At 32.9% G+C, this 22,687-nt stretch overlaps 1 protein-coding gene across 3 annotated transcripts in view; it reads right to left on the bottom strand.

Moving 5' to 3' along the window:
- Positions 1 to 22,687, bottom strand: part of LOC118193907 (ATP-dependent translocase ABCB1-like) — a 379,421-nt gene that overhangs the window by 122,331 nt on the left and 234,403 nt on the right. For all 3 annotated transcript variants that reach the window (XR_015039173.1, XM_085809734.1, XM_085809733.1), the window contains exons 16-18: positions 21,907 to 22,025; positions 18,713 to 18,856; positions 17,583 to 17,684 (exon numbers count right to left, since the gene is read on the bottom strand). Coding sequence is in view for 2 of the 3 variants with exons in the window: in XM_085809734.1 (XP_085665860.1) it covers positions 17,583 to 17,684; positions 18,713 to 18,856; positions 21,907 to 22,025 (365 nt within the window). In the remaining variant the exon portion in view is untranslated. The remainder of the gene's footprint in view (positions 1 to 17,582; positions 17,685 to 18,712; positions 18,857 to 21,906; positions 22,026 to 22,687) is intronic.

The raw sequence follows: 22,687 nt of genomic DNA, 5'->3' as shown, positions 1-22,687 counted from the left end.
GACAGTGATAAAAAAGTCTGCTGCTTCAATATTAGAGATTTTGAGAAGAAAGGGGAGAAACTCCCAACCTCCGTACTGTATAATGTATTGGCAAAAAAAAATATTTTGTCTATTCGATTACTTTCCTTTTATTTAAGCCATTCCGAATATTATTTCTTAGAAAGCTAATCTGTGTAAAAGCACACCCATTTTTGGAAGTTTATCTATACTTCAGCAGTTACTGAAACTATATTATTATAAATATTCATGCATATGCTCATAATATAAGCATAACGATCATAATAAACAGAAATGTGAACTGACCACGCGGAACGAGAATGCAAATTATTAAAATCTTGATAGAAATTCAAACGTGTGTAGTATTTGGGTGGGAGGAAAAGAATACTGAATGTACCGGAATTTTCTACCGTTTTCGCAATTCTTTGATTAATAGAACGACATGCACCTGTCTGTACTTTCGCGCATACCATAGGTTACGTTAATGCAGAGAAAGGGGGAAAAAGCATTTTCCGGGAGTATGATTCACCATCTGACGTTGTATATAAGGAGGAAAAGTTGTTTATTTAGTTTCGGCTTTGGTATGGGGAAAAATGCGCGTTCATTAAAAAAAAGGATTTAAAAAAAGCACTAAAACCAAAAAACAAGCACTAAAAACAAAAAATAAAGGGTTTAAAGAAAAAGTAAGCACCTTTAAGGGCCTTTATATTTTATTTTCAAATATAAGGACTTATAAGCACTTGTAAGGACCGCTACGAACCCTGTGCATTTACTGTGGCCAGCAGTGTATTTCACATACAAGCAATAAAGAATATATCTCTAGGAAAACAAACAAATAGAAATACCTTTAACCCTTAGCCTGTCGAGTGATTATCTGCGAATCTCTTTAAAACTGTCGCTAGTTTTGGACCGAACTTCCCGTAAAATGTCGCGAAAATAACCCTAAACCTCTGAAAATTTTCAAGCAGTTCTTTTGTTATTTCCCATCCCTCCCAGAATTTTACTTCAATGATTCCGCTAAGTGAGATTGATTGCTATATATTGTTCAGTACCTGTGAGCTCTCAAGAGAATTGCAAAAGGCTAGACTCTCCGTGATGATCGTCTTAATGCCGCAGGGGGTACAGCTGCGAAACTTGAAAGTTTCCTTCCCTTAAACAATCTTATCTCTACATATAATAAAAGAAAGAGTCTGTCTGTGTGTGCGCGCCTTTCGTTCGCGCTGCGCGTAAGCTAATAGACCCACGGCTACGAAATTTGGTACATAGGTACATCTACACAAGAGCCAGTGCACTTCGAAGCGATTTTTTCGAAATTCGAATTCGAATTTTTTTTATTTCATGTTTTATGACGAAATCGTGTCATTTTGAAACATAATGTGCTATAGGAAAGTGAGATTTTACTCTACACACTCCATTTTCACATCGTCATGAAACGTAGGCAATTAGCTATTTTACGAACTTAAAATAAATTTCGTGTTTCAATAAATCGATTAAATACGAATTTATTTAACAAAGGGAGCTTAACACTTTTTCAATGGGATTTTTTCTAAAAAAGTTTATTTTTAAAAATGTACAGATTATTTTTCTTTGATTTTTGGACACTATTTTTAAAAGATTTTTTAAATGAAGCTTCCGAGTATATATCTCACATCTTTAAAAATGTGATTTGGGCTACAATTTTCCTGTCTTATTGTTGTTGATAGATTTTTGATGAAATCGCATCATTTTGAATAGTTTCATTCTTTTAGAAATATGGGTTTGGCAACAATTTTTCATCGTGTTTCTGATGTCACTGTTTTTAAGAGATTGGTATATTTCATTGTCATTTTTATATAAATATAATATATTTTTATTGATTTTTTTTTTTTTTTTTGATAAAGTTGTTCTGTGGAGTAAAATTCTACGCGGAATTTTATGTTTTTTGTGTTGCTCTCATGTTATTTTTTGCTTATTTCCCTGTTTATAAGATATTGAAAAGTTTTACATGATTTTTGTTCTTCTACGGAAAGTTGGTTAATTTTTTAATTAGGATAATTAATATTTGTATTAAGGGATATAGCTTATTTCATTGTAATTTTTTCCCTTGAAAACATAAGATAAAATATCATTAATTATACTTTGCTTTTCAGAATTTTTTGTTTTTTGCATTCCTTTATTTTATTTATTGCTCATTTCACTGTTTTTAAGATATTGAAAAGTTTTGACTGATTTTTTTAGGAAACAAAGTTATTAACCTCCTTTATACCATTTGAGTTCTTAAGATTTTGCAAAGGGAATTTGGTTAATTTATTTATTAGGATAATTAATATTTGTATTAAGGGACATTGCTTATTTCATTGTAATTTGGTTATACGTAATAACTTTTTTTATGAAGTTGTTCTGCAGAGTAAAATCCTACGCAGTTTTTAAATTCAACGTTTGGAGTTCCCTTCAGCCATTTTTCCGGTACATTTAAAAGCCAGACGAAGGCTCGCAGCGAAGCTGATAGTTTTCAAATAAATTGGCTTTAAAATTTACCCGGTTAAATTTTAAATTATTACGCATTTTTAACCTAAATAATCTAAATCTGTATGTCACTGATTATCACCGGAATTTCAATGCACACTGATTAAACTGCTATCACTAAAATTATATTCTGACAAATATCTCGTGCAATTTTCATTCCTTCTGAGATATTGCTAAAACATTTCGTATTATTTCCGATTTTCTGTATTTTTGTCATTAATGAAAAATTTTTAAAACCTTCTGCATTTTCCTATATTCTTCAACTGCAGGCAACTAATAATTATTTTAAATAATTTCTTTTTTCCTTAATTATTACGTAGTTTTAAGAGAGTAATAAACGAAATATTTGGGTGTTTTTAAGGGTGGTAATATTAATATTAAATTTGCATTTTACTTTTTCATATACATTCAAGATATTCAGAAAGGGAATTATAACATGAAACCGTTTTCAGTGTATCATAAATTTATGGATTCAAATTAAAAATTCTTGCTTTCCTGTCCAAGAAACACTAGTAAATTTTATCTGAAATAGGAAGGATGAGACATATTAATAACAAACAAAGCAATTAATTTGGAAGTCAAAGAACAAAAATCAGCGTTATATTTTCAAATTTTCACAGGACTAGTTTAGGTGGTTTTACCGAACCATCATCTTCAGCTGCAAAAGCGCAAATGAACGAGATAAGATATAATGAAAATTAGATTGTGAAAATTTGAAAATATAACGCTGATTTTTGTTGTTTGACTTCCAATTTAATGTTTGTTCGGCTTGTTATTGTATCTTAATTAAACAAAGCAATGTTGTTACTTATTAGCTTACAATATAATTTATTCAATATGGTATTTTTGTAAAGAAAGAGTGTTGCTGTACATTTGGTAAAGTATAAATAAGCATTTCATTTAATAATTATAAAAGTTATTAATTATTTAATAATTAATCATAAGAATATGAATAATTAAATATTTTTTCGGAGATATATTTTCCGGCGATATTTTTTTTCTAGGGATCCCAGCATACATTATTGAAGCATTATGCTCTAAATAAATGTCTTGTTTAAACATAGCATTTATTGTTGACAAATTTCCAACCAAAGGAAATACCTTACTAGGGAGGATATTCAAACAAAAATTTTTATTAGAATAAATATTTTCGTTATTTTAATACTGCTAATAATATACAAACATTAGTTTAAGTTCACTATAGTTGAGTGAATAAGATTGCTGGATGTTGGTATTTTGTTGTTGGCAACCGAACAGTTTAGCTGCTTGTGGTATTTATGATTTTCTCGATGCGTAACGTGAATTCAAGCCAATTTTATTTAGAAAATTGCCCACGAAGGTGTTCTCTTAAAGCAGATAACCCATGACTTCTTAAAAACTGTAAAATATAATCTGTGGATATTTTCCGTTATACGATAACACGAAGAAAATGATTTCCTATACGAAACATATGATCAGCGCTGTTATTGCCCGCCGTTTAATTAAATGCATCCATCTTATTCCTTACAATTAATTTTCCTTTTTCAAAGAAAGTTTGATTTCAGTAAAATGTACTATTTACAATGTGTCATTTTATTTTGCTCGTTTTTTATGCAAATATTCAAATTCAGATAGATATTGCGTAAGTTCAGAAAGCCAACTAGTCTCCAAGCGGTAAGATAGCTGAGCACCGGTAAATTCTAGCGGCTGCATGGGAGGCTTAGAGGTTTTTCATAAGTACAATTGATTGTGAATTAACAGTTTGTTTCCCACAAAAAAAAAAAAATCTACCTTGAAGACTTCCTTTCCCTTAGACAAATAGGTCCTGTGTGCTTTATCATAATCCAAAATCTTAAGCGTAAAAATCTTTTATCATAGCCGATGATGACGATAAAATATTTTCTATCTGATGTGTCAAGTTAGCATAATTGTATATTTCTAACGAAAATTGTTTGGCTCATGTTACCCTATAATGAAAAAAAGATTCAAATCGGTTTTTAGCTTAAACAGTATTTTCATTATTAATTATATCACGAATTTTATCAATAGTATTCTTAGTATTAATTGCAGGCATGTATTCCAGAATATAATATACACAAAGCTGTGTCTAATGATTACGGCTAATTTTTATATAAAATTTTATAGTATAAAAATTTAGGTTCATAGGTCAGCCGTATTTGAAAGAGTACTTGTGTATTATAAGAAAAGAGAGAGAGAAATTTAAGAATAAAAAAAATTTACCACGAAATAATATAAAAATGCACTAGAATACAAAAGAGTACAATACTATTTCATGTTTTGTGGATATACTTGAAGACAGAAACATGTTTCAGCTGTATTCGTTCATCGGAGAAAAACTTTTCATATGAAGCTATTTTTTTCAAATCTTTCACTATACAAGTAATACAAAAGCAGTGTAGAAATTTCTTTTCTTAATACCCAACCGAAGAGCTGAGGGGACGTACAATGATTAACATACAATGTGTGCCTTGAATTATTTTGCTTTACATGCAGTTTCCTTATATATGTAAAACAAAATGAACTTTCACCCATTCCAAGATTTCAAGAACTCACAGAGAGAGAGAGAGAAATATCTACAGTGTCTCACAAACGTGATGGGACACTTGTGCTTTACGAAAGGAAACTGTAATAAAATAAATTAAAAAAATATGTAAAAAAATTTTTTGTGGGTGTATTTCATACTTAAATTTAGTAACAATTATTACATAACATACATTTTCTCAAAATATTAAAATAGTAATTTAATAAAAATACAATTGTTTAGAACGGAGCAAGAAATGGCTCACATAAGTGATGGGACACTTACTTTTCCATCAAATATTTATCCAAAAATTTTACTTCTTAAAATGTTTTAATATTTTGTTGGATTTCCTTTAACTTTTGAAACGCGATTTAATCTTCTTGGGATGGATTCGACTAATTTTTTTGGGATTTCTGGAGTGATTTTACCCCATTCTTCTTGAAGCAATGATTTTGATTGTTGTTTTGAAGAAATGGTGTGTTTGCGAATTCTTGATTCCAATTCTTACCAAATATTCTCTATGGGATTTAAGTCTGGAGATTGTGGTGGTGTTTTTATTATTTCAGGACAGTTATACAGCAGCCAGAGTCTAACGTTGAAAGCAGTGTGCTTGGGGTCATTGTCCTGGTAGAATTTAAAATCGTTACGAAGGATCAATTTTCGTGCTGAAGATTTCAAATTTTGATTTAAAATGTCAATATACTTGTACTGATCCATTTTACTGTCAATAAAAACAAGATTACCAACTCCAGCGGACGACATACACCCCCATACCATAACTCCTCCTCCACCATGTTTTACTGTTCGCACCAAGTTCTGTTTGCGAAATTCTTTCCTGGGTTTTCTCTACACCAAGAATCTACAGTCAGAACCAAATATATTAAATTTACTCTCATCAGCAAATATAACTTCATTCCAGTAATCAGAGTTCTTATTTATGTTGGATTTTGCGAAAGCCAGTCTGAGTTTTCTATTCTTTTCACTTACGAAGAATTTTAATTTTTTCCTGGCTGCTCCAGCAGATCGAATTATTCTTCTAATAGTCTCAGGATTAACAATTACTCTATATAATGCTTGTAAATCAGCAGCAACTTTAGGAGCACTCATTCTTAGATTTTTTAAAAATATTTTGAACAATAATTCGCTTTATTCCATTGGATAGCTTTGATGGTTGGCCAGGTCTTCTTTTATCCTGAATCATATGATTCTTATTATATCGTTTAATGATACTGAAAACTGCTGAATGACTTATGTTAACTGTTTCAGCAGTTTCTCTAATAGATTTTCCACGTTCAATATGCAAATTAATAACTAATTTTCGAATTTCAGGCAAAGTTTCTTTTCGTTTAGCATTTATGGCTCCACAGAGCTAAAAAACACAAAAATTCCAAAACAAACTGGAGAGAAAGACTGCAGACGATTTAATAAATTATTGCCAATTGCTTTTGAGTAAAAATAAAAACCCCCAAAAATATTTTTATTGTAGTACGTAGTAGTATCTAATGGTGTCCCATCACTTATGTGAGCCATTTTTTGCTCCATTCTAAACAATTGTATTTATATTAAATTACTATTTTAATATTTTCAGAAAATGTATGTTACGTAATAATTGTTACTAAATTTAAGTATGAAACACACCCACAAAAACTTTTACATGTTTTTTAAATTTATTTTATTACAGTTTCTTTTTGTAAAGCACAAGTGTCCCATCACTTTTGTGAGACACTGTATAACAAATTTTATTGCTGTCTGACTTCGGGAACATCTTCCAACTCAAGCTTTCAAGTTTCAAGCTATTCAAATAAAACGCTTCTCAGAAAAGCCATTTGGACCGCATCTGCTTTGTTAAAGAAAACCTTTTGGGGGTAAAATCATCCACTTCATCGGGTTTTTCAAACAAAGCAGTCAGTGGTCCTGTTACTACCTGCTGACCTAGAGAAATTTCTCAGAAACTTTTGTTCGAAAAAAACGAACTTCATATTTTTAGGAATTTCCATTCTGACAACAATATTTTGTTATTTTTCATATATAGATGAAAAGAAACTAATTTGTTTTCAATAAAGAAGAAAAAATTAATAAGCTTACTTAAATTTTTTACACAGCACCGAGTAAGGAGACGAAATTTAATTTTCTTTATAAACATTTTTCTCAGACAATACTTTAGTGTTTTTCAAATTACGAGAATAGCGCGTTAGTGCATGCATTTTCAAATCAGATTTATTTAATTAATATATATGGACATGCCAAACAAGCACACTTCCGCACACATACACTGTATATTAGTACATACATAAAAATGAAATAAAATTTGAAAACAAGCAATTTAAAAACTATTGTATTGAAAAATTATTGAAAATTTGTTTTTACCTCATTTTTTTTTTTTTGTTATATACATTTACTTCAGTTTTTTTATATGCATTTACTTAATTTATTTTCTTATATGCATTTACTTAATTTTATTTTGTTATATGCATCTGTTAGTGTTTTTGAAAAAGTTTTAGATTTTTTGAGTATGCCAAAGGAAACGAGATCTATCAGCCGAAGGCAATGAATATCTCCATGGACGACTTCCTAAGTAAAACGTACTCATGTTCATGTTACACATAGGGGAAATCACAAAATTCAACCAGTTCGTTTGTTTGGGTTCGAATACGAGTCGAAATAGCAATAATCAGATATCTTAGCCAGGAGGCCATTGTTTGGGTTTGACAGATTTGAAAACCTAATAAATAGTATTTAATAAATATAATATTATTAAACGAATCGGATTTATATACACCAAATAAAATTCTTATATAGAACACAACTAAAACTCGATATAACTTACACTGATAAACTGATGTGTAATAACACTGATAAATTAAGATACTAAACGGGATATACATTAATTCTACATAGATAATTTTTTATAATTTATTTCGCTGGGAATGTCTGGCCGCAAAATCTTGATTAAATATACCCTTATTTTAAGGTTATCACATATCTGATGGTTTGAATTTTACCTCAAAACACAAAGAATCCACAAAATTCAGTAAAATTAATAACTTTATTTCCATGTTGAAAATTCTCTGAATCTTTTCAAATATAAAAGCACAGGCGCCAAGCAGTTTGCTTTAAATAAATATATGCAGCAACGAGAAGATGCACTTTTGACAGCAACTCGTTTCGAAAATCGAAAATTTTTCTAAATGTAAGAGATTTGTCGCTTAAATTAATTTTTCATTAAACAAAAAAACAAAATAGAATCGCATATTATTAAAAGAATTTTATTGATGATTCAGATTCTGAAAACAAGAACATTGTTGTTATAAAAAACAAAGAAAAAATAAACAACATATTTCATTCAACGGGGGTTAACTTTGGCGCATGAACTTTTCAACATAAAAATATTTGAAGCATGTTATGGATAAAGGTTTATTTGATTATGGCAAAGTACTCGATGGTTATTTGCCTAAGGTGAAGGATGCATTCGTTCGAGGACTGCCTAACGGAAATTAGCTTGCATACATGTTACACATATGGAAAACTAAGAATATAATCCTGGCAACCAGCTCGTTTCCCGGGATTCGAACCCCGGACAGATTAGTTATTGCCATTTCAGTAATGTGAAGAGATTTCAAGAATGTTTAATTATTTTATTTAGCTTATGACAAACTAAATAAAATAATTAAACATTCTTGGAATCGCTTTTCTTAACATACTGGTAGTTTGACCTGCATTCAAACCCCCGTGAACAAGCTGATTACATGCGCGTTTTTATGGTTTTAACTTTTTGCAGAGCGAGATTGTTTCCCTTAGAAAATCTGTCACGAAAGCATACCTCCCCTTAGACAGATCGCCTTCACGTGCTTAATAATCTAACAAGCCAAACCAAACACAACCCGAGCGAGGACTCGTAGTCAAGGCACGTCATCATGAAAAGCTAAATAAATTGTCTCATATTCATATTGAACATGCGCAACAAACATTCGCTAAAACTGGTATGCAGGCAATCCATTCGTCAGGATTTGAACCCGCTTCAAACTATTTAGTATTCAACGATTTTACCGCTACTTCGTTGGCGGCCTTTTGTAATATCTGTAAGAAAAGTAATCGCAAAGACACAATCATTGCGTACTGACGGATGAACTAAGTTCGGAATTTAAAGAATAACTTTCATTCGTGCTATTGCTGTTAGCATTGACATTTGGACAGATGTTAATTTATTTTAAATTCTTTTAATGTAATTAATTTATATCTTTAAATAATTGATCTTCTGACTGTAATTTTTTGTGCGCAGTATATCTAACCCTTCCGTACACTAACTGTTTTAATTAATTTACACTCCATTAATTTTAAGAGATTTTATATCGATAGATTTCTTTCCAAAAATGTTTCAAGGATTACATATTTTTTTCTTTAGATTTCAAATTTTGTATTTAAAATCTTAATAATAAAATTTTTAAAACAAATATTTCTAGAAATTCCTTCGACGTATTCATTTATTCCATTTAGTTGAAGTTTCGAGTAGAATATCTTCCTTTCAACATTCATATAATTTTTATATGTCAGTTCGCCATTTCTACGGAGCATAGAGCCACACATACGAGTACAAAACTCAGGCATGCTGAAAGCACAGTTTTAACATTTAAGAATGTAAAAAGAAGAATATAACATTATAATAACGCGCATTTGAAATACGAAGGCAAACAAGAAAGCTGGTTGCAACATTTTATATTGTTTCCTGACGAATCAGAAATTGTAATCATTTTTCAATACAAAAATAAAATATTTGATTTTATAACATATAGGCATAAAGGCGTCCTCCGTTACAATTCTTATTTTTCTTGTTTCTACTAAAATTCGGCAATGTACTATAACAACGTCGCATCCTGTTTGACTTTCATTTGTATAAAGTACCACAAGGCAAACAGCTGTAAAACGATTCATCTTCTTTCGCAAACTTTTAATCGGCACACAGATAATACATACCTGCTGTCTGACAAAGATACTTCACTCTAAGGACTTTTTCCTAAAGTGCTCTTTTGAAAGAGACTTCACACCTTATTAAGAGCTTTGTGTCAACTGACAGCCGCCTGCAGAAAGGTAGGTGAAGGAAGACCAGATCGCGTCGTCTAAACACGTCTTAAGCAATCTTCGCGAAATTCGGGCTTCGTGTATACACGTCTTAAGCATTTTTCGTGCGATTTGAAATTCGTGTAAAGACGTCTTAAGCATTTTTAAAGAAATTCCAAAAACGTTTAAACACGTCTTAAGCAGTTAAAGGGTTAAAATTTATAAAGATACGATAATAAAAGCAATGAAATATTAAATCAATTGATAAACTATGTATGTGCCTTCATAAAACAAAAGCTATCTTTAGAGGCTTTGATAGGTATGCTGATTTCACAAATAGGTAAAATTACATGTAATTAATAAATTTACATAAGAGCAGAAAAATGTAGGCACAGTTTAGCATGTATATTTCCTATTAGTTAGAAGTATTTTGTAAATTTTAGTTAAAAAATCACAAGGCAAACAAAAACAAAATCTCCCCCCCCAAAAGAAAACAGAATGTGTACTGAAAAATATGAAATCCGTCATCTGTATTGCAAGACTGTAATATGTTTAAGAAAATATGCAAACAGTTTGATTTTTAACACTAATTTAAGAGCTTTCTGAACACAGAGAAATTTCCATCTTCTAAATCCAGTTTATCCCAAATTTTATTAAATATATTTAACACCAGTACTTATGAATTAGTGAGCTGAATGTTCTCTATTTTTCCTTTGAGACTGAAAACAAATGTTTTTTGTAAATTTCTTCCATGTGTAAATAACAGCAGTGCTTGTAACATAAGTAAAACTTCAGTCTGAATTGCTATTTTGCCAATAGCAACATTAACTATAGGAGTGTTCAACTTTTATATGGCACAAAGATGAAGTAATAACTGATTAATATTGTTATGGTTTTTGTATTTAACTTGCTATTTTTAATAGAATTGTTATTAAATTATTTCATTTCCCCATGCAATGCTGTGCATGACAAAATTGAAGAGAAAAGCAAACCGGAAAAATTAAAATACAGGAGCATGCACATTTAATAAATAGATCTCGTAATTGCACGCTTTTGCTTTTCGGAAAAAATCGAGAAAGTTCTCGTCCATTTTAAAAATTTTATAAAAAGAAGGAAAACCTCTCAATTCGTTGTAGTTGTCTGATGAGTTTTGTTTAAAAAACTGCTGTTGACTGTAGCGAATTCGCGGTGAAATCGGATTAGCTTTCTCTACGTTTCTCTGCTGTGAATTAACGTTTTCAGTAGTTTAAAAGATAACTGTGAGATATTGGGATATTGTACGAAGATCTGAAGAAATTTAAGAATTTTTTATTTGTTGTGATAAAAATAAATTTTATTCATTTTTTATTGGACTTGTGCATTCAATTCATAATGAACCCGTACGCACGCAACACTTTTTGGTGTGAGAAGTGGGATTTTGAAAGCCAATTACAAGAGAGATGGAAGAACAATTAAGGCAATTGATAGCAGCCTTTGCCTTGTTTAAGGAATTGATGAAATCTAGTCAGGAAAAGATGGAAGCTTGCCAAGCATCCTTTAAAGAAGAGATTAAAGCGGGACAGGAAACCATTAAAGAAAAGATGGAAGTTGTTCAGCAATCTTTTAAAGAAGTGATGAAGTCTTTGAAAGCAGACTGAAAATAGGTCAAGATGAAATAAAAAAAGAGATTTCCTGTATAGTAGAAAACTAATTTGTGGCTATAGAAGGCAGAGTTGACACTGTTGAAAAAAAAGTTGGACAAATAGAAGAAAGAATTTCTTTCTTAAAAGAACAAATAGAAGAAAGAGTTTCTTCCGTCAAAGATCAAATAGAAGAGAGAGTTTCTGTTGTGGAACAATGAATCAAAGGAAGGGTTTTTCTATCGAACAACAAATTGATGACGGGGTTTGAGCAGTTGCGAAAGAAGTTGATAATTTAAAGAAGTTCGTAGCGGTGACAGGGAGCAATTCGAATGGTTTCAAATTTTTACCTATGCTTTCTCATTCCTCACTGAAGTTATCTATGTATGATGGGAAGACCTCCTGGCAAGTGTATAAAAGAAAATTTTCTATAGTCGCAGAAGTAAATGGATGGGATTCCCAAGCAAAGGCCTGTCATCTCGCCGCTTCTCTGAGAGCAGACGCTGCGGATATTCTTCAAACTCTTCCAGAAAACCAGAGACTAGACTTCAAAGCTTTTTCCGGTGCATTGGAGAGAAGTGTTTGAAAGACTACAGCAGGCTTTAATTAAAATCCCACCAACAGAAGGAACTCGTAATGGATGTTGAAGGGCTATACCATCTCGCCTTTTCAGAGTGCCCGTCCGAAACAAGGACAATCCTGTCCCTGCAATACTTCATCGACAGCATCCGGGATACTGAAATACAGAATGTTCTGCGAATGGCGAATGTCAAGGACTTGAAAAGTGCTTTAGGGTATGCAATGAAATTTGAGGCAGCCCAGCAAGCTACTCTTAGAGACTGCCACCCAATCAGAGTTGCTCTAGTCCAAAAGCCAGAGAATCAAATGGCTGCTCGTCTAGATGATGTAACCAGATAATTGAATGCTTCGAGACGGAATATTGGTGACAAGAAACCGATCGTAAAATGTTGGAACTGTGGAGCTGAAGGACACATACGAAGAAACTGCAGAACGTACCACGTACAACGTACCCCAGGGTACGGATGTTAAGACTATACCCAGCAAGAAAGAGGGAAACTAATTAATGGCCATTTTGCAGGGCAGAGGTTGCCAGATAATGAAAAGCGCCAGTCTAAAGCATTTCAGATTTCTGTAGTGAGTGGCAGCAGTAATGGACTTTTTATAAGGGACATATCAATGGAGTTCCTTGTAATATAACCATTGACACAGGAGCCAATGTTACCATCATTCGAAAAGAATTGGCTCAACAACTAAAAGGTAATCTCATCTGGACGCTGCCCTGCGTTTCCCTCCCGACCATGTCCGGGGATAAAATCAACATTGATGGAAAATTAAACGTTACCATCACATTTGGAGGTGCCACCTACCACAATATGGCATACGTAGCAGAGATTACAGATCCTTGCATACTCGGATTGGACTTTCTAAGGAAATATAATTTTTCCTTAGACTTTAAAAATAACGAATTGCATTCTGCATCTGAAGACGTAGCCCGATTCGGAATAAATGATTAAGGAGTGAAATCTATCCACAAAATTTTAGCTTAAAACGATATCACAATACTCGCAAGAATCGAATTTTTACTTCCTGGATCCATAGCCGAAAATGGAAATTTCTGCTACGGCATCATAGAATATCCCAAGAACTGTAATAGCCCGAAAGGAGTACTAGTAGCCTCAATACTCGTCGACCTATCGAGAACGCTTATCCCGGTGAGAGTTGCCAATGTAAATGAGAAGGTGAGAGTTATTAAGAAAGGTGAAGTGGTTGCAGCATGTACTCCAGTAACCAGCATTGAAAGAAAGAGTAACATCCCAGAATCCGTGTCCTCAGAGAACATTACATCGGAGTTATTTCAGAAATCGCAATTAAACGATGAAGAGAGGAATGCTGCCGATCGAATCATTAAAGATCTTCAAGTTGTTTTCTCCCGCTTGTCTTCTGACGTGGGTTGAACCAGTTTAACACAACATAGAATCGATATCGGCGATCATCCCCCGATCAATCAACATCCGAGACGTCTACCGTTTGCTAAACAGGAAGAGGTACGAACACTTTTAAAGGATATGGAAGAAGGTGATGTCATCGAGCCTTCAGCGTGTCCATGGGCATCTCCATCGTCTTCGTTAGAAAGAAAGACGGCTCAACAAGATTTTGCGCTGACTATCGCGGGTTGAATGAGGTTGCGAAGAAAGACAGTTATCCTCTTCCTAGAATTGACGACATTCTGGACACTCTTTCTCGAAGCAAGTGGTTCCCAACACTTGATTTAAAAAATGGATATTGGCAGGTAGAAATACATCCTGATGACTCAGAAAAGACAGCATTTACTATGGGACAAGGATTTTGGTAGTTCAAGGTGATGCCTTTCAGACTGTTTCAGACTGGCAGTATTCGAACGCCTCATCGAGACTGTTTTGAAGCGCTTTTCCAACGAAGCCTGTCTGATATATCTGGGTGACATCATCATCTTCGGGAAGAGTTTTGAAGAACATCTAGAAAAATCTTAGGAAGGTGCTGCAGAAACTGAAAGAAGCCAATCTAAAGTTGAATCCCGCTAAATGCAAATTATTCCGACAGGAAGTGACTTACCTCGGACATGTCATCTCTGCAGAAGGTGTGTGCACGGATCCTGAAAAGGTGTCAGCCGTTAAATCCTGGAAACGTCCTGAAAATTTCCATCAGCTGAGAAGCTTCCTAGGGCTTTGCTCCTAATATAGGAGATTTGTGTAGGATTCTTCTTCCATCCCAAGATCCCTTCACAAGTTGACAGAAGCAAGCAAAAGTTCTTGTGGACAAAAGAATGCGAAGATGCATTTAACAACTTAAAGAAAGCTTTAACATCTGCTCCAATCCTGATGTATCCTCAGCTCAACAGACCATTTATTCTCTAAATGGACATGAGCAATGAAAGTGTGGGTGCTATTTTGTCCCAAGAAATAGACGGCGAAGAACATGTAGTGGCTTACTGCAGCAAGTGCATGTCTAAGCCAGAGAGGAATTACTGTGCCACCAGGAAAGAGTTGCTCACCATAGTCAAAGCTGTAGAACATTTCCATCATTATCTATACAGCAGAAAATTCCTGCTCCGTACGCATAATACGTCATTGGCCTGGCTCTTAAATTTCAAGAACCCTGAGGGTCAAATAGCCAGGTGGATACAGAGACTTCAAGAATATGACATAACTATCCGTCATCAGAAGGGAATAACGCACAGAAACGCCAAAGCCCTGTCTAGACCTTGCCCAGAAAGCTGCCGATATTGTTTCAAGGGTTGAAGCAAAATATGAGCTGCCGAATCCGGTCGCAAGACAAATTACATCAACATCGGCTGATCCAGAACCGTGGAGTGACAAAGAAGCCATGAAAGACCAGCTGGAAGACGTCAAGACAAAATCCATATTTAATTTAATGGAGTCCTCAAGCAGAAAACCTACCTGGAAGGACATTTCGATCTATAGTATGACGACAAAACAATATTTTGGGACTCGCTTCACATTCGAAATGGTGTCTTGTACCGGAAATTCGAATCGGAGGATGAAAAGACATTCCGATGGCTCCCAAGATCCTAGATGCCCTTAAAGAATTACATAGCAGCCCTACAGGAGGTCACTTTGGAATAATGAAGACCTTGCAGAGAGTTCGTGAGTACTTTTACTGGAATAATGCAAAGGATGATGTGCAAAAGTTGTGCCGATCTTGTGATGCCCATGCAGGTCGGAAAGGACTGAAGAAACGCAGCCGAGGCAAGCTGCAACATTACAAAGTAGGAGAGCCTTTTGAACGTATCACCTTTGACATCTTGGGACCTCTGCCACGAGCTACTGATGGCAAAAAGTACATACTCGTTGTCATTGATTACTTCACCAAGTAGCCTGAAGCGTATCCTATTTCTGATCAAGAGGCTGTCACAGTAGCAGAGGTGATGATACAGCACTTGATTTCTAGGTTCGGAATGCCTCTTCAGTTACATTCTGATCAGGGAAGGAATTTTACCTCAGCAGTAATCAAAGAACTCTGCAAACTACTCGGCATTGATAAAACTCAAACAATGCCGAAAGATCCCCAGTCGGAAGGCGTGGTAGAGAGGTTCAATCGAACTATCTTTAATAACCTGTCATTAGTGATTTCTGGAAATCAAGAGGGCTGGGACAAGAAGTTACCACTGTTTTTACTGGCTTACTGCATTGCTGTCCACGAGACTACCGGCTATTCCTCATCACAGATGCTCTTTGGTCGTAACCTTCATCTGCCTTGTGATGTCTTGTTTGTTCGCCCTACGAATGCACCTTCATCGCCTGAGGAATACATTCAAGATTTCCAGGTCCGGTTTGAAGTGATGCAGAAACTTGCACGAGAGTGAGTCACTTGGCGACAAAGAAGATGAAGACCCGATATGACACAAGAGCTACTGGACATCAATTCCACGAAGGAGACAAGGTGTGGTAGTGGAATCAGACTCGACGGAAAGGACTCTGTCCAAAATTACAATCACCTTGGGATGGTCCATACACAGTCCTAAACAGGCTGAATTACGTCGAGGTTTGGATCTGTAAGTAATTGAACTCTAAACCTAAAGTCGTTCATTACGACAGGTTAGCTCATTACTATGGCCATAGTACGTAGCGTAAATAGTGTTGGATTATGGTCCTTTTTGTTTCTAAATGTGCATTTGATTTGACTTGAACCTAGTATTTAATAGTATTTGAATTGTTTTAAGTTACTATTGCAATTATTCTTTATATTGTTTCTTATTGTAATGTAATGTTTTTATTGCATTTATGCCACAGTTGTAAGTTTGGCTTCCTGTCTAGGGATTGTACTGCCCGGGACATGCCGTCCTTGGGAAGGGGGCAGTGTTACGGTTTTTGTATTTAATTTGCCATTTTTAATAGAATTGTTATTAAAATTGTGTCTTTTCCCCATGCAATGCTGCACATGACAAAACTGAAGAGAAAAGCTAAGCCAGAAAAATTAAAATACAGGAGCACACGCATGTAATAAACATATCTCGTAATTGCACGCTTTTGCTTTTCGGGCAAAATCGAGAAAGTTCTCGTGCATTTTAAAAATCTTATAAAAGAGAGGAAAACCTTTCAATTTGTTGTAGTTGTTTATCGAGTTTTGTTTAGAAACTGCTGTTGACTGTAGCAAATTCGTATTGAAATCGGATTAGCTTTCTCTACGTTTCTCTGTTGTGAATTAACATTTTTAGTAGTTTAAAGGATAACTACAGTTTATTTATTGCTATAATAATAAATTTTATTCATTTTTCATTGGTCGTGTAGATTCAATTCATAATGAACCCGTACGCACGCAACAATATATTTACTGATTATGCTTTGAAGTATATTACAGTGCAATCTGCATAATCAAGCAAAATTGAATTATGACTTTAAAATTGGTGATGTGCATTTCATTCTTTTACATGTCATATGATATTTAAAAGTAAATTATACAGAGATACTATAACCAACTTCCAAACACATGTAATTCAAACTTTCATTCATTAATACAATAAATAAATAAAAACAAATTGGTGTTCAACAGCAATCCTTTCCCATTCTCACCAGGCTGACAGAGCAAGTTCAACAATTGTTAACAGCTGACATTAAGTTTAAAATAAATGTAGACTGAGGTAAAGTATTATTAGAAATTTAGTGTTTTTAAGTAACGCCTGGTATATTCTTGATTCCTAGAATGTTACAAATAAAAAATAATATGCAGAATCTGGATCTTAGAAAGAGCAATATTTACAAATTCAAAAACCTACAAAAGTTGAATTAAAAATTACAAAGCTTATTTATCTCAAACATTTTTTCAACACCAGAATATTTTACAGTATTAAAAAAAAATCTACTTACCCTAAAAATATGACCTAGACATGTTACTATTGCTAATACTAAAAACATCATAGACCAGAAAAATGCAGCTTCTTTAAACTCAGTTCCAGTAAGCGTGAAAGTCTAGAATACAGTAAGACTTACTATAAACTATTTCAAAACAAGATCTGTACTCATAAAAACTAAACAATGGAACAGAAGATTTGATCTCTGCATATTAAGTACTTTCAATGAATAAAAATCATTTACATCCAATTCAGTTTAATTAAATAAGATTTCATAAAGCAATAGTCTTCAAACTTTGCCAACTCAAGGGAGCGCCTAATTCCCCCCTTTTTTGTGTGTGCATATGTATGTGTGTGTGGAACTCTTACCATCTACTGGAAACAAAAGCATCAAAAATAAATTTATCAATGCTGTGGAAAGGAGCTTTATGCAGAAAATGAGCTTAAGGTGAAAGGATCTTAAGTTTTACTAACGTTTATTTTATTTTAAATCTTTACTATCACTTCTTATTTTCTACTTCCGGCCAGAATTAAAAGCTTTAACTTATTTATGCAAATTTGTCTGGCGAACGCCAAGTACTTAAGTTGTGGCTTTTTGCCAAGTGAGACAGAGGAAGGAGTTAGTCGAAGCAGGCCGCTTGCCTTAGCAGTTTTACTCGGTTGCTGGTTGCCTTCCAGGCCAGAGGTTCAATCCTCTTGATAATTTTAAACGTATTGTAGTGTTAACAGTTCTCTGTACTACATACGGCTTCCTGTTAATATACTGCCAATCTTCCACGTAGGCCCTTGTTTATTATTCCAAATTTAAGTTAGAGTTTAGTTAATGTTTTTATATTCTTACGTTCAGACCACAAGTAGTTGGTCTCTGTATTCCGAAGTACGGAAATTATTGTAAAGAGTGAAAAATAAAGGGTTTCGTATACCCTTCCTGTGTATCTTGTCTACTTCCCACATTTATTGAACATAGCTTTAGTAAGCTCCCTGTTCCGAGTCAGGTTCTTCAATGTTCCCCAAGCAAGCAAGGCGGAACACGGAACCTGATAAAGGAATAGGAAATATTAAACTAATAATTTGATTTGAATTTAAAAAGCATTCAACAGATCATACTTAAGCACATACACAAAAAAACTAACTGTTAATACTCACATTAAATATTTCACTGTAGAAAACTGCAAACGTAGGCATAACAATGCCAACAACAACAGATGCCAGTGATCCAATAACAATCTCCTTCCATTCATTCTTACTTCTTTTAAGAATATCTAGACCTGATGGCAGTTTAACATTTTCCTGTAAAAGGAAAAAATAATAATTTCTAAAAAAGAAAGCTGTAATTAATTTGAAATGCACTTCACAAATGCAGAAAATAATCAAGTTTATAATCCCAGCAGTTAAAATTCTTGAATCTACGGATATTTCGTTCTTCAAGTATGTAATAATATTTGAATGGCATATCTAAAATAAACAAATGCTTAACATATCTAGTTTCTACTTAAAATTTACTTTTAAAAGGCCTGATTTAGTAAGACTATATTTTATGTTCCTTCTGTCTAAAATTTCTTAAAGAGTTTTCTTTGAAAATTATCCGAAGAAGTTTTAGTTACATACAGATACACGTGTGATGGGCAATCTTTTCAAAAGTTTTACAAGTATATAAAGTCAGAACAGCTACTTTTAACTAAAATGCTAGTTATTAAAATACACAAGCATGCTATCAACCTTTTTAATCAGATGATTACGATCAATGATTTAAACAATGATTTTAATTAGCAGTTTTTTTTAAATCATTGATTAAAGTCAGTTATTCTATCATTTTTTAAGAGATGGGAAATACATCAAAATCAAAAATTAAGAAAATCAAATAATCTGTAATGCTTTTAAAGAGGTTTTAATTACTAAATAACAAGGAGGAAAAGTTTTTTAAGGAATTAAAATTGTTTAAAATATTCCAACTAAGCCATGTGAGTACAATGCAAGAAAGTATGTCACTTTCATGTCTGTACTCTTGTTCATAAATCTGGCGATATCTGTAGTAATTCCAAAGACATGGTGCATGATTGAAAAAAAATTCATTGTAATAACAGCATCTCAAAAATCTAAGATCATCAAGTTAGTTAAAAAAATTATGCTACAAATTCATCATTTTTATAACATAAAAAAGCCCTTTTATAAAATTAATGGAGATGCTGCATCCTGGATATGAGCCTCCATCTAAACTAGATTTAAGTGGTAGATAATTAAATGATACATATGAATAATGAATAGAGAAATGTAATACAGTTAATCAAACATGCTATATAGTTGATGCTACACAGTTATATATCGACAATCAGTATATAATATGTGTATGTGCTTATACAATATCGACAGTCAGTATATAATATGTGTATGTGCTTATACAATATCGACAGTCAGTATATAATATGTGTATGTGCTTGTACAGTAGATGGAACTCTACATTTAGTGAAAACTATTAACATAATATTAACACTATATATACACATGAAAATTTACTTGTTTTTACTGTTGATGCTATTAAATGAGATGGAAATAAATGCAAATGTAAAATTTCCAAATTTGTAGCAAAAAATGCAACTATATCAGATACAAGATTTTTAGCACATTTAATTCATGTATTGTGCAAAGATTAATATACATCAAATGCTATAAGAATGTTCTTAAAGTCATAAAATATTTGTGAAATCTTACCCAAGCCAAATGTAATGAATATAATGGAACTGGTTTAAATACACTAATCTGAAGTATGCTAGAACTCGGCATGTGACTTCTTTGAAAGCTATATAAAGCACTGGTCAGTTTCTATGCAAATTGTAAAAAAAGAATCAAGATGCAATGGGCAAGAATATTGAATAAAAAGATATTAGTATGACAGTCAGCCAAAATGTAGATGATCTCTTACTTCGTTTTTCAGTTGCTTTATACTATTTCGGTTACAGCAAAGCACAAAAGAGCTATCTGCCTAAAGGCTGCCTTCATGGGGACTTTCTAAGATTGTTTCATATACATGCTATGCATGAGAAACACCATGAAGCTAGCTCATTTACTAAGATTTGAACCTAAACCGATATTATTGAAATGTTAAGGATAGTAAGTGCTTAGTCAGTAGAGATTCAAAGAATGTATTCTTTTGGAACTGTAAATAATAAACTGAGAAATATGTTAGGAGTTGAAAAGGCAACAAAACTTTTTATTTTGTTTTGAGTACTGAAAATGGAAATAATACAGATAAAATGTGTTAGAACTGTTTAAAAAAGTTGTAAATTGTAGATATAAGTGTCATTCCGTCATTCCTATAATTATGTTTACTCTGATTGTTTATTTGCATTTACAGAATATATATGTATATATATATATATATATATATACAAATATTATATATATATATAAAAAACAAAACAACTTGTCATTATATATATATATATATAATGACAAGTTGTTTTGTTTTTTCAGCCCAAATTTGCATGTAATTTCATATTTGTTATTTTCCAAGTTACTAATGCCAAAAAGCTGCTAAGACATTTAATCACAATCTCGGTTAAAAACTTAATAAACTACATAAATTTCTATTATCTGATCCCTAGTTTATGTGTTCAAATATGTACTGTGTTTCTTAATATCATCTAATTAGAAGTTTTCTTAATATCGTCTAATTAGAAATTTAATTACTTAAAACTTTGATACATGGTAACCATTTAATAAGTAAATCTAGAAAAATAAAAAATGATTTAAAAAATAAATTGCTTTAAAAATAATGATATTTTGTATCTTACTCAGAAGTAAAATTACATAACTTATACAACACATTTTCTTTATTTATTTCTTTATAAATCTGATGGGTAGAAAATAAAGACAGTAATCATTTAAAACCATTCTCAAGAAAAGAAGCAATGCTGTAAGAAAACCTTTTAGCTTTTATTTAAGAATACAAAGTGCAGCATAACTTCTCTTATTTCTTTAATTGCTAAAATTAGGAACTTATATATTCTTAAAGGAAATGTTGTAAAATATAAAGTTCAAGACTGGCCTGTTATAAGAAAAAATATATGAGCGTTATTTGTTAGGTTAGTTGAATATGGCAAAGCCTTTACGGCTATCTGCCTAAGAGAAGGGATTGCTTTTGCGGAGGACCTTTTCACATTCGCCTTACACAAGAAGGAAAATCACAAAAACCAGCCATGCAACCAGCTGTTTAACATGGGATTGAACCCAAACTATGTCGAACTACCAGTATTCAGTGATCTTAACCTTTTAGCAACTGGTAAGCATCATTTGTAATCATTATCCAATTATAAAAATGAGGAAAGAAAGTTATATTTTACTTCCTGGACTTCACTCTCAAGCCGACTGAGCAACCTATGACTTTCATGAATTGCAGATCTTATGGATGACCTCTTCCTGATTCTTAGTTCTTCAAGATTTTCTAAATCCTTGGAATCATCTGAAATCAAATATAAGTGACAAATTTTGTTTCATTTATTTCTACCTTTGGCATTATATGTTTTTCTTATTTCATAAAAAATAATAATTGTCAGGTTGAATACCATCTACAGTGGAACCTCGAGATATGAGTTTAATTCATTTCTGCATTGAGCTCGTATAGTTAATTTCTTGTATCTAGAAACAAACTTCTCCATTGAAAATAATGGAAATCCAGTTAATCCATTCCGCACCCATAAAAATATCAACATAAAAATCACTTTTTCTGATAAATAATAATATAACCGTAGTTTACCTTTATGACAGCTTCAGACAAATGATAGCTCCCAACACTGACCTTTTAATTGCTTCTCGTTAATCCACACCAACAACAGCTTCTCAACATGTTCTAGGAGTTTTGGATGGTGCTTGGAAGTAACGATAACTCCTTTGGCTACATCAAGTTTCTTAATTTCTTCCTGCTTCTTCAGAATAGTGCAAATCGTCAATGTCGAAAGGCGATAATTCTTCGTCAATTCATGCTTTATTTATCTATGACTTCTTTCTTAATTTCAACGGCCACGGCTTCCTTGGTTTTCTTTGCAGCAATATCTGAGGCAACGATTTTATTGGGTGGCATCGAGAAATAATTATTTTCACTTTAATTGTAATAAACAATTGACA

Source organism: Stegodyphus dumicola, chromosome X2 (genome assembly GCF_044657685.1).
Source record: "Stegodyphus dumicola isolate Sdum_Otavi_A_Nest chromosome X2, ASM4465768v1".
Lineage (NCBI taxonomy): Eukaryota > Metazoa > Arthropoda > Arachnida > Araneae > Eresidae > Stegodyphus > Stegodyphus dumicola.
This window is presented reverse-complemented; position numbering and strand designations above follow the sequence as displayed.